Source organism: Mesoplodon mirus (genome assembly GCF_964341445.2).
Source record: "Mesoplodon mirus genome assembly, chromosome: 11".
NCBI classification, from domain to species: Eukaryota; Metazoa; Chordata; class Mammalia; order Artiodactyla; family Ziphiidae; genus Mesoplodon; species Mesoplodon mirus.
Genome location: NC_138987.1, coordinates 69,028,974 through 69,042,178, shown reverse-complemented (window position 1 = coordinate 69,042,178; position 13,205 = coordinate 69,028,974). Strand labels below are relative to the sequence as shown.

Here is a 13,205-nt window from a genome sequence, read left to right as displayed (position 1 = left end):
ATTTTCTGTAATAAACCATAATGGAAAAGAATATGAAAAAGAATATGTATATATGTGTCTAACTGAATCATTTTGCTGTACACCAGAAACTAATACAACACTGTAAATCAACTGTACTTCAATTAAAAATCTTTAAAAATTGGGCTTCCCTGGTGGCGCAGTGGTTGAGAGTCCACCTGCCAATGCAGGGGACACGGGTTCGTGCCCCGGTCTGGGAGGATCCCACGTGCCGCGGAGCGGCTGGGCCCGTGAGCCATGGCCGCTGAGCCTGCGCCTCCGGAGCCTGTGCTCCGCAATGGGAGAGGCCACAACAGTGAGAGGCCTGCGTACCGCAAAGATCAAAAAAAAAAAAAAAAAAAAATCTTTAAAAATTGAAAAAAAAAAGAAATTGCTATGGAAATGCTGATAAAGTGAGTACTATTGGCTGGAAAGATTAGGAAAGCTTCCTGGAGGATGGCAGTTATGGTGGGCCCTGAAAGGTTGGGTAGGATTTCAAAAGGGGGAGATCCAGTAAACACCAGGAGTAAAGGCAGAGTTGGAATCAAACAAAAAACTGACCTAGGCCTTTATGACCAGCCATTTTCTTGGAACAAAAATTGCTTGATTAAAATTTCATATATTCTACTCAGGATATAATAGTCTCTATGTAAAAAAAAAACTGTAATAATAGTCAATATTATATGAGATAAACTATCTTAAGAGTTTAAATACAGAAATACAGACCTTGGGCATGTCATGGCTCCTGTTCAGATAGGCAGACTTGACAGGGATGAACAGAAATATACTAAGAATTGACTGAAATAAGCAAAAAGGCAATTCTTTAAAAAGGTACGGTATTTATTAACATTTACAAGTTAGACGTTTCTGACGACCTTCGCAAGCAACCTAAACGAAAACAATGGAATCCAACTGAACTGAATGTACTTGGCAGACTGGAGGCTCTGAGGATTCACGTGGATGTTGATGGAGAAGACACTGGAATCCACTCCATTTTGGTAGGTTTTGATTGTTTTGTTTGTCTGAAGTCAGAGTCTATGATCTTAAGTAATTCTGAATGGTTCTAATTTAGTCCAGGTTTGATCATGAGGCAATGATCGTGCTAAAACAAAATTTTAAGCCACTCTGTTCTGCAAGTTGGAAGGAATGGAATAGAATTGTTCAGATCATTGATCTGCATTACCCAAATTCACCATCAATCATCCTCTTGGCACTACCGATAAAGACAATGTCTTCCCAAGATGAGACCTGTACTCGGGTGACTCAGCAATACTTGCTTTCTTCTTTATCTTCTGGTGAAATTGATGCCTTTTTGTACTGTTCACATTCATTCCAGGAAAATTCAGAGGAACAGCCAGTCTCCACTGGCATGCTCCTGTAGGAATGCCCTGGAACTTCCGCAGAAGGGTCCACATTCACACCAGGGGCCCTCAAGTCCTGGGATGGAGCTGCATGCTTTGGAGACCCACTTTCTTCACAAGGAGAACTGGGCACATTGCAACTGTCCTCGTTCCTCCCGCTCCCTGTCTTTCTGTCAAAGCCCAGGAATGTAACCTCAGACTGGCTGCATTCAAAGGGAGTTTTCTGAGTCGTTCTCCCTTTTCTCCAACCTTTATCATGAGGCAGCGATGGATTATTCTGGTTTTCATCATCTTCCACTGGAATACTTGGTACGTTATCGAAGAACAGAGGAGAAGGACTCCTGAAGGACTTCAAGGATGTGGGAGGATCTTCCGCAAAGTACAAGCTGGCTTGAGTACTTTCAAGAACAGTTAGGACCTGATTAACCAAGAAGCCAACACACATTGAATGAAGTCTGAATAACCTCTCCTTTTACCTTTTTTTTTCTGTCTACCTATTAAGGAATATTTTCATGAAATAAGTTCAACTATAGAATTTGAAATGCGAAGGAACTAAAGATTAGCTAAACTCCTTCATGTTATTAATTGACTTGAAGCAAAGTAGAAAAGAAATTGATTATCAAGAGACCTGACTTTAGGCCTAGGTTTGCCACCAACTACTTTGTGACCTTGGATGAATTTCTTATCATTTTTTACTTCAGCCTTAATATGTGGAGGATTGGAAGGGGTCAGGGGATGGTGAACCCAATCTATAGTTCTCAAATGCCAGACTACCTAGGGAAGCTTTCTTAAAATACAGATCCCTTAGCCCCAACCTAAAGATGGTCATTCAAAAAATATGGACATGGGGGCCCAGGGATCTGTATTTTAAAAGCTTTGCAGTTGATTTGGATATGCAGCTGAATTGAGAACCATTAACCTGATATAAAATAATATACATTCACACACACATGTAATTTAAAAATACATATAGAGAGCTTTATAATTTACAAAGTGTTTTCACATACATCACCTCATTTAACCTGTACAAACATTAATACCCTCACTTTATAGATGAAAAGGCTGAGGCTCAGAAAAGGGAATCACTATCACTAGCCAGTAAAGAGCAGACCTGTTGCCTGACCCCACGTCTTCTGGCTCCCAATTTCATGTTCCCTCCACTATATATCGCAAAGCTCCTTTCCGGGCCCAAGATTGCAGGTCACACAGTTCTTACTGGTGGTGTCAGGCCTAGAACTCAGCTCTCCTGACTCCCAGGCCAATGGTCTTTATATTCTGATTATGTCAACTCCTTGTTTAAAACCCTTCCATGGCTCTACAACAGACTTAGGATGGAATCCAAATTCCTAGAATGGAATTCATGTCCCTTGATCACCTGGAACCTCCTATTATTTTAAACCTGTCCAGCTTTTGCTCTTCACCATCCCACTTCCATGGTGCTAGACTATCTGCAGTCTTGGTGCCAAGGAATCCACTGCACCTCTGAGCCTTTGCAGGTATAGATTCTCTCCCTGGAATGTCCTTCCATCCTTACTACCTAAATCCAACCTGTTCTTCAGATCATAGCTCAGCTATCACCTCCATCAAGAAGCTTCCTTGGGGCTTCCCTGGTGGCACAGTGGTTGAGAATCTGCCTGCCAATGCAGGGGACACGGGTTCGAGCCCTGGGCTGGGAGGATCCCACATGCCGCGGAGCAACTAGGCCTATGAGCCACAACTACTGAGCCTGCGCGTCTGGAGCCTGTGCTCCGCAACAAGAGAGGCTGCGATAGTGAGAGGCCTGCACACTGCGATGAAGAGTGGCCCCCACTTGCCACAACTAGAGAAAGCCCTCACACAGGAACGAAGACCCAACACAGAAAAAAAAAAAAAAAGTGTAACAACATTATTAAAAAAAAAAAAAAAGAAGCTTCCTTGACTTCATAGGCTGGGACGTATTCTGACTCTATGCTCCCATATTGGCCTGTGTTCTCATCTATCATCATGCTTATCTTCTGGTACTGAAACTTCATGTTTATAGATCTGACTCTCCCTTTGGACTGTGAGCTGAAGGGCAGCAATCCAGTATCTTGATCACTGTTGTATCACCAGCACCTAGTCCAAAGTCTGGCACGTGCAAAGCAGGTACTAAATATTTGTTTACTGGAAACAAATAAATGTCTAGATGATTCAATTGACGGACAGATGAGTAAATGTAAAAAATCAATAAGCGAAATACATGCTGCATTAAAAAAAAAATTTGGCTGCACCACACAGCATGTGGAATCTTAGTTCCCCAACCAGGGTTTGAACCCAGGCCCTGGCAGTGAAAGCGCTGAGTCCTAACCACTGGACCACCAGGGAATTCCCGTATGCTTCATTCTTAATGGACCAGATCTCTTCATGAATGTTGAATAAAGTATTCTCTCCAAATTAGTCACTTATGTCTTTTCATTAAATGTTTTGTGGTCGCCCTGGTCCCACCCAGTAATACCCTCTTTCAGAGTACCAAACGATGTGACATTCTGATCTGGAAAAGCTATCTATTAGGTGAGAATTCTCTGTTGGAAGCTGCATTTGTCTCATTGATATTCACATAGGTACACAATTTATCCAATTTAGATTTTCCATGGTTCCATGGACTCAGTTTTTAATAAAACCATGGGTATACGCACTTCATCCATTGAGGGTCTTAATTTTGCCCGTGTTGCAGCACACTGGCCTGCCAAAGAGAACAGCTTGGCGGAAAAATTCCGAGGACAGGGATGTACTTTCTTATCTAGAAATGAGATACATGAATTGAGGCCTCTCTTCTCCAGCAATTCTATAAGGAGATCCCTCTAGGAAAAAAAGGAGACAAACTCGTCATTGAGAACTCAGAATCTATCTGAAAAGTGACCAAGAAATAGGCACAGAGATGAAGACAATTCTTACCAGCTGGATATGCTTTGGCTCATCTAACACCACTTTACAACCTGTCAGAACTTCCATTATTACCTACAAGGAACATATAGAAAGTCAGCTACATGATATAAATATTATACACGTAGTAATAATTACTAAATTATAAATATTACTAAAATATTACAAATATTAAATATATACACATAATTAGTCATGACTATTAACCTCAATACTGAATACAGTTCATTCTAATTAATGACTTTACATTTCACTACTTGATGGATTACACAAAATTAATGTATAAGACAATGAGTAACAGAAAAGCAATAGGTCTAAAAGCTAAAGCCTTTAAAATAATTCTTGGAATTTAGTGTATTCTTGGCAACAAACTCTTCTACTTTGTTAACTGGTAGTTGGTACTTACAATTCCAAAGCTGTAGACGTCTGTTTTAACAGAAAGTTTGCCCTGTCTGATATACTCTTCTGGCATGTACCACAAACGTTTACTGCTGCTGCTGGTCATGCTTATGACAGAGCTCTGAGGTTCTAGGTGGGGTCGGATGTGTGCCATGGCAAAATCAGTTAGTTTGGGTTGAAACTGATCATCCAGAAGTATGTTTGCACTGAAATTGTGATCAAGGGCAAACAAGACAAAAACATCATAAAGGTATTTCGAAAACAGGACAAGCTCACCATTATAGCTGATCAATTCCAAGTAAAGCCATATGTTATTTTCCATGAACTTTTTAAAGGACATTTTCTCATTTTCCTTAAAGTATAAATCCAAGTGTTGTGTAAAACCTAAAACAAAAACCTGACCTAGGAACAGTAGGCATTTCAAATTTACAGGCACATATATGGAGCTGGTGGATAAAGCTGATGCTTTGTCAACAGGAGAAACTGAAGTTAACCAAAGCAGCTTTCCTTGTGTTCTTCTTACATGCATGTAGTGAGAACATTAACTGTTTTTTTTTTCAGTACGCGGGCTTCTCACTGTTGTGGCCTCTCTCGCTGCGGAGCACAGGCTCCAGACGCGCAGGCTCAGCGGCCACGGCTCACGGGCCCAGCCACTCCACGACATGTGGGATCTTCCCAGACCGGGGCACGAACCCACGTCCCCTGCATCGGCAGGCGGATTCTCAACCACTGCACCGCCTGGGAAGCCCCATTAACTGAGTTTTAATCAGATTATAATTAAGTGTCTGATGTGCACAGGGCTGTGCTGTGGAATGCTCAGCGTAGAGCTACTGCTCTGCAGTCATTTGAGGAACTTTTGGTAGTCCCTGCCTTCCTAATAACCCTATTCCGTTGTTCCACCTCTATGGATTTTTTGTCTTTGAGTTTTTTTTTAAATATAAATATCTGCAGAGGCAAAGGCAAAGTGCTCAGAGTCAGTTTTAGCTGCTTGGCACATAAAAACCTTAATAGGCATTTAACATCTTAGCTGAGAATAAGCAGCAGCTTCTTTTATCTTTGAAGGGTGGTCTTAGCAAGGATGGGAAATGATAAGCTTTTCACAGGACACACACCTGCGAGCAAGTCCCAGCTCTGCGTCTTCCTGGCTCTGTGACTGCCGGTGGGTTACCTCACCCTGTAAGCCTCAATGTCATCTTTCCTCACATGTGAGATGAGGAAAAAAATAGAACTCACAGAACTGATGTGGGGCATATAAATAGCCTGGCATACAGTAATGCTCAATACTGGTAGCTGGGATGAAGATTAGCAACCCCTCATAAGACAGCAGATGGATATTGATAAAAGAGGTGGGTGGATCGTGAGAAAGTCATCTACTTTTCCACTTTACTTAGGGCTATCTAGAGCTTGCTTTTCATCCCCTGAAACCAAAGCTTCCAACAGTGGGCCTGCCCATCCAAAATGCCACATGGGATATTTGTAGTAAAAGTGGTAATAGCTATAGGATAAGAAGAAGAAATTCTTAGTCTAGAACAAATATTGGATCTTATGAAAGTTCTAGAAATTCTTGCTGTCCCTATACAAGTAGGCCCACAGGCAGACCCCAGTTCTAAGGTGTGAACTACAGGTCTTATTATGATTCAGAGTATTGAGTCCTAGTTCTATTTAGAGGATTTGATGCTAATGTCTTGCGAATTCTAGTCCAGACTTTGTCTAAGACTGAGTTGACAACAGACAAAATGATGGGACTCCCCAGGGCCCTTTAAGGATAGAGAAAGATGTGCTCTAAACTTTATTTCACTCTCCCTCCTCTAAAGGTGGCAGGAGAGTTTCAAGGTCCAAAGAGCCCACCTTGTCCATAAGCTGAGGGCCTTTACCTGTTGCGTGATCCTTGTACCTACAAGGAGAAAGTCAGAGAAGGCCTGGCTCTCTAGACTTGTATCAGTAAGCACAGTCCTCATTATTCTCCTTGCCTGGTTTTTTCTCCCCAGATATTTCAAACCTGGCAGTTTCTAAGGCCAGATGGGGTCTCACACAGCACCATCTATGTTACTCCTTACCTGTTCTTCCGTTTTCTCAGTTGGAGAACAGTGGTAGCTATCCTGAACCTCTGAATATGGGGAATACATTAGAGCCAGATCCTACCTTCAACTCAGCTCTAGATAAGAACAGACATTTAGTTCTTAATGACTTCTTCCATAGGTGTACACTTCACTTGTTCAGATCAAGGCTGGGGCTTCCAGAGATGCCCTGATCATTTCAGAGTCCCCGGGTATTTAATGCAGTTTGCCAGGTGTGCCAGGAGGTGAGGTGGGCAGAGAGTTTCATTAACTCTCATTACCAGGACCCAAGCTTCTGCCACCCTGACAGCCTGGCTCTCTTCTGCTCCCCTGCCCTACCACTGCCCCCCACCCCGCTTTATTTCAGCATAAGAGGAGGACAGCAAAGATCTGAATGCCAGATCTTCAAGGTCAAACATCTCATCCTCTTCTTCCTCCACCCTAGCCTTAAAGATGGTATAAAACCATAACTTAAAAGAGAATGCAAAAAGCTGAACTGGTGAAACAGAATCCCTGAAGAATAGGTCTTTTCTAAGTACAAAAGGAAAAAAAAGAAACACCACCACTCATAATCTAATCCATTTATTTGATCCTCAGTAAAACTGGGGAAGTTTTCAGCAACTGGTGACTCATGCTTCTGTAAGAGTTAGGCAAAAGTGAGCTGAGTAACCACAGCATTACACAGTGTTACACAATAAAGAACTTTGGGTTACATAGAGGACTTGGTTACACACAGTGACTCATGCTTCTGTAAGAGTTAGGCAGAGGTGAGCTGAGTAACCACAGCGTTATACAATAAAGGACTTTGGGTTACACAGAGGACTTTGGGTCAGTGAGAAGCCATCAATAAGAATGTGAAATTGTTCCAGGGCACTGCATTTACACTTTGAATAATGAAAGTGTAAAGACAAACTGTTTACCAGCAGACTTTAGTGTACAACATAAATTTTGAGTCCAGTGATTTACTCTGTTCTAAATAAAGGTTAATGGTAGCTGAGGAAGAAGGATGTTCTCTTTTAGGAAAGTGGGAACTGCAAAAAGGCCCTTCAACAATCAATTGTACCTGAATTCTTTCCCCTCCTTCAACCTCAAATAGAATGTTCAAACATAAGGTGCCTTCAGCTACCTTGCAGGTCAACTGAATGCATTCACCCTACAGGAGTAAAAACAGACTAACAAAACAAAGACAACATAAAATAACTGAAATCATGTAACAACAGAATGCAACAAACAGATGAGAAACATCCAATGGCCCACGCCTTCAATTTAGCGCTTCTACCACCTATTTCTTCTCTTCTCTCCCACAAGGCTACTTACTGTAGCAGAGAGACCACCACCTCTCTAGAAAACTCTTCTAGCAGAAGGACTAGCAGTGGTACATTAAGGTGATGGGGGAAATCCCACACAAAGTGGTGAATTTGTATTCTGATTCTGGGGATGTTACTTCATCTCTCTATTGCTAGGGGTCTCTAGGACAATTCTCTGTGGGTACCTTTTGCTCACGTTGTCTCCTCATTTAAAGCTGAAGCCCTTGGGCCTTAAATATAAAGCAAGATGATACACCTAGATTGTAACGCAGGATCTGAATTTAAGTGCAAATATGTTTGACATGTAAGCGCATGACTGGTTTTTAAAAATCTGTATCTATATTTTGACTTTAGGGGGAGTTGTTGGTGCTCAGTAGCCCAGTTCCTGAATACCTGGCAACTCTCAGGAAAAGTCTAGACTTCACTTCATTGGCCCCAGAGATAAAGAGCACCCAACTGGCTCTCCATGGCAGCCTGAGGCACCAGGACAGCTTGCTGTCTGTGTCACTGCTGTTGCGACACTAAGACACCCCTCACCAGATGAGGGAAGACCCAGTTTCTCCGACAACCTGAAGATTACTGGAAAAAGGCATACACACCCTCTCCCACTTCAGCATGCAGTGTTATCTTCGCAGTTTCTGCGAAGCTGGAACCCGTTATGCCCCTCTTGGATTATACAGCTTTCCCTTTCTTTCCCATTGACCTAGGCAGCACTCAGAGACAGTATTATGGCTTGTTCTTGCTTTATTGGTGTCTTGTGAGTCCTAGGCCCAGACAATAAGGGGTTTTCCTCCTTTAAATGTGAAATTCCGTCTCTGACCAAACTAGCACAACTTCCCTAAGCCTCAACTTCCTTGTAGGTAAAAAGATCTGATGATGCTTACCTCACAGGATTGTTACAAGGACTAAATGAGAAAACATAATCAGAGTGCCTGATGCACAGGGAGAGCCTCAAAACATGCTTTCAAGGATGTAGTCTGGCCACTGTCCATCCTATATCCACCACCTTACCTTAAAATCCTACAGAACTTGGTTAGGTGTCTCTAGAAGTTCAAGCACACCAATTTGATGTAACAAAGGTACAGAGGGTTGCAGGATAACCCTGGAGATCTGAACACCCTTGGGTTAATCAGTTTCAAGGCATCAGTTGTGTTTCAAAATAGTTCCAGAGAACTTCTGGAAGAACCTGACTAAACTAATATTCCCAGATATTTTAAGACCACGGAGAGAAAAATATACATACTGTTTGGTATGTATGTGTGCATGCATGTATGTACTCCTGTATATAAATAAATGAACATTGGGGTTTAGAGACAATAGTGGTAAATAAAATTAATAGGGAAAATTTTAATTTATGTAATATTTGTTTTGGCATTCCTTAGAAAAAATGAACATATTTGGAGATTTTAGAAGAAGGCAGCCACTAGGGGGAGAATAGGGAAAATGTGAGGAAAAAGAATTGCTATATCTAAAATGTTTCTGAAAAACAAAAGTAGTTTTTTTTGGCGGGGGAGGGGGTGATGTCAGACAGGGAGGAGACTGGTTAATTAAACCATCAATCAAACAAACATGTGCATTCCCTGCATTTTCGGTCCCTGGTAAACGCTGAGCTGGAGCCCAGTGGCCTCGTCACACACGTCAGGTCTTGGGGGTAAAGGCAGGAGGAGCTTGGGTCCATGGGCAAGGGTGACGCAGTCACACTGAGGGAGCCCATCTGTGGCTGCCCACCCTCCTTCCCAACTACTCAGTCTTTCTAGTCCCTCACAAAGGAAATTCCCTACGCACTTACTACGGCCATATATATTTGATCAATTTCCATTTTTAAAAAAATTCATTTTTAAGCAGATGGCTTCTTCCTTCCTTTCTTTCCTAGACCACCTCCCTTGTATGAAAGACTGTTTCACTTGGCAGGAGACACACGGCCATACCATAAGAGAACATGATCTTGTAGGAAACATTAGAAATGTTCCCCAAGATTATCTCCTCACTTTGGCAACATTAACAAGAATGAATGTCTGGGATGAAAAATGCCGGGGATAAAATGCATTTCAATTTAAAATCATTCATAAATGTGAAAACAGTTAAGCTCGCTAAGGAATAAGATGGAAATAACAAGAAGGTTTACTGCCTTCAGATGCTTTTATGTGATCCCGTAATTCAAAAACATCTTCGTTTTCCCCAATAAAAATGTGAGGGTCTTTCGCCAAGAACAGAGACTTCAACTCTTTAGGATTCTTTTCTTTCAATCCTTTTCCTCCTCAAATTCCACCATCTGGAAATGGATTTTGTTTTTATAACATTCTCTTTGCAGAGTTCAAATTACTAAGACATTTTGGGGGTAACTGAACCAGCAGACTTCTTGACAATACCTTTGAAATGTGGTCTCAGCTTCATCCTTGGTGTTCTGCAGCTGTGTCCTTGACAGTGTCTTCTTCCTTCGAAGACCATTTACTCTCTCTCTCTGCTTGCACAAGGCGAAGATTCCGAATGCAGACCACCAGGCCTAATCTCCCCCCCAAAGTCGGCCGCCTGCTGCCATTTTCACTAGGAGTCCAAGGTCAACATTCCCAAATTTGCACATACTAATTATGTTCTCCTGTCCCATTTCCCTGCCTTTGCTGATGAAGCCGACATGCTCCCAGGAGTCCCGGCTAGAAAGGCTTAATTACCTAATAAGAGCATGACTGTTGGACCCACACAAGCGTGGAACCCACCTCCTCAACCCATCTACAGACATGTGACTGAGGCAGGTTACTACCTCTGTAAGTCTCAGCTTTCTCCTCTGTCAAACCAACGATAAGAAGACCAAACGATGTGTAAACTCAGTCCCCTGGCTTTCACTGAGCTCCCTAACACGTCTGCAGCCTATCAGCCACGCTGAAGGTACTAACACCAGTGCAGTCAGGATAGACTGGGCTTACTGCTGTCTGGGGGCCTTCTTTATGCTGCTCCCCTTACCTGCAAAGTACTCCCTCCCGCTTATTATCATCCAAATCCTCTATGCAGCTTGATTCACTTCCTCCGTGGAGTTTCCACTCGACTGCTCTGAATTCCAGCAGCCATCCTTTCTCCAAGTTCCTACTGTACAGCCTGCACTCTTCGATTTGGCACTCCCTCAGAGACCAGCTTCTGCTGTTTACAGAAGCATAATGCTGAATCTATAGAAGATACCAACTAAACATCTGATCATATAATCAGTTTGTAAATTAAGAGAAGTTGAAACCGTAAGCAGCCTTAGACCACTGGGCATAGGGCAGGTATGTGGCCCAAATGTTGCCGAAACATCCTCCCACATTCTTGGCAGACTTCACTAACTGAGTTCAGAGCCACCCACCCCAGACTCCCTTTCAACAAGGCACACGGGAAGTCATTACCAACTAATCAAAGATGGAATGTGAGACGAAACAGATTTGTCAGCGCTGCTAAAAGTATAACCACTCTTTTTCAGATGAGGTAAATAAGGCCCAGCTGGTTGAAATGACTCATTCTATGCAAAATAGCTTACACTAAAGCCTAGCCCTCCTATTTCCCTGTTCGGTGTTCTCTCGATTTACTATAGTTAACTGAAAGAAACATCTTTTGATTCAGCTATTCGTAAAAGATCAAGAAACTGTTGATTACAAGGCAGAAAGGAAATGAATTTTATCTCTTCTTCTCTTTAGTTGTATATAGATAATTCCGGTGCCAAAATAACGGCTAATGGGCGAGTCACATTTTGGTGCAGCAAAGAGGAAGTTCTAATAATTAGAGCTGCACCCAAATAGAGGTCTAACAATGTGCTGTGCGGGGGTCCAAGGACAGGTCAGATGAGATACCTGAGTCTCCATTAGGTGGGAGGAACTACACTCACTGCCAAACCCTGGGCTGTGCTTCACAGAGATAATCTTATTTCATCCTCACAACCCTGGGAAGAAGCACAGTGGTTCTAGTTCCATATAAGGAGACTGAGCCTCAAGGAATTGAGTAATTTACCCACGATCACACTGCTGGAAAGTAGTAAAGCTGGCGTTTGTACTGAGACCTGGGAGACCCCGAAGGCCACACCCTTAGGCAGTGACAAGAGACAGGGGCAGCAATGAGATCACTGGGGTGGGTGCTGGAAAGGGGGAAGGACAGGGCAAAGACTGGGGAGGGGTGTTTCTGGAAAACAGCAAGTCAGAACTCTCCCTAACCTGCTCTAGGGTGAGCAGGTGTCTGGAGGTGCCTCCTGAAACACATCTGAGCTCATCCTCACTCGGAAGCTGACCAGGGGAAAGCCTGGCCAAGATCTAAGAAAATGTGGTGTCATGTCATTCTCCAGCCACAAGCCCTAGATTTGTGAGTATAGAACACAGTACAAAAACAAGCAGGTGAAATGGCACAGAATTTGAAGGCAAGAAGAGGTCCAACTCGAGATTATCCCACTTGGCTCTGATGTACAAGTGAGAAAACTGTGGCCTGAGAGTGGGGGGCAGGGCCTGGACTCGAACCCAGACTTCCTGTGCTCTTTCCATGTCACCCCCGTGACAGCATTTCGTGTTGCCCAGACAGAAGGTGCTCCTCACACTTTGGGCACCTGGCTGCTGAAGGATGACCTTACAATCTTCATTTTTTAAACTATTTTTAAAACGACGAAGGTGTGAGATTATCAAGCTTCTTTGCAGACAGAATTAATTACAGAGAATGAAAAGAAACTTTGGGATATCATTCAGCAACTAGAGACTCCTTCTTGAAATTTCTGATTCTTTGGTTTGAGATAGAAAGGTCTGATGCTGAGTTATTTTTTTTCTAATAAATTTTATTTTTATTATAAGAGGAGACATAATCCTTAAATAAGAATTTAATATCAAGTAGAAGTAAAAAATAAGCCATTAAATGAAAAGCCATAGTCTCTCTATCTAATTAAAGCCTTATTGATATTTTGGTATGCTCCACTTTTAATCTTTTTTTTTTAATTCCTGAAGTTGTAGTTCTACAAGGTTATAATTGTATACTGTTTACTATTTCAATTTGGCTTTTTGCACTGTCACTTTATGTACACTGTATGTTATTTCATACTATTATAAACAATATTTAATAATGTCAAATGATGTATGATAACTCTTTGGTGATTCATCAGTCTGAGGCCCAAGTGCAGAAAGGAAAATAAAGGTTTTCCATTTCTCACTTCAACAAAAACAGAGCCCTGACTTACCCACAGAAAA

General features: G+C 42.2%; 1 protein-coding gene across 2 annotated transcripts in view; it reads right to left on the bottom strand.

The window, feature by feature from the left end:
• Window positions 1-834: 834 nt before the first annotated feature.
• Window positions 835-13,205, bottom strand: part of IRAK3 (interleukin 1 receptor associated kinase 3) — a 61,651-nt gene continuing 49,280 nt past the window's right edge. For both annotated transcript variants that reach the window (XM_082634569.1, XM_082634568.1), the window contains exons 9-12: window positions 4,666-4,864; window positions 4,272-4,334; window positions 4,013-4,177; window positions 835-1,776 (exon numbers count right to left, since the gene is read on the bottom strand). In XM_082634569.1, the coding sequence (XP_082490695.1) occupies window positions 1,261-1,776; window positions 4,013-4,177; window positions 4,272-4,334; window positions 4,666-4,864 (943 nt within the window). In that variant the 3' untranslated portion in view covers window positions 835-1,260. The remainder of the gene's footprint in view (window positions 1,777-4,012; window positions 4,178-4,271; window positions 4,335-4,665; window positions 4,865-13,205) is intronic.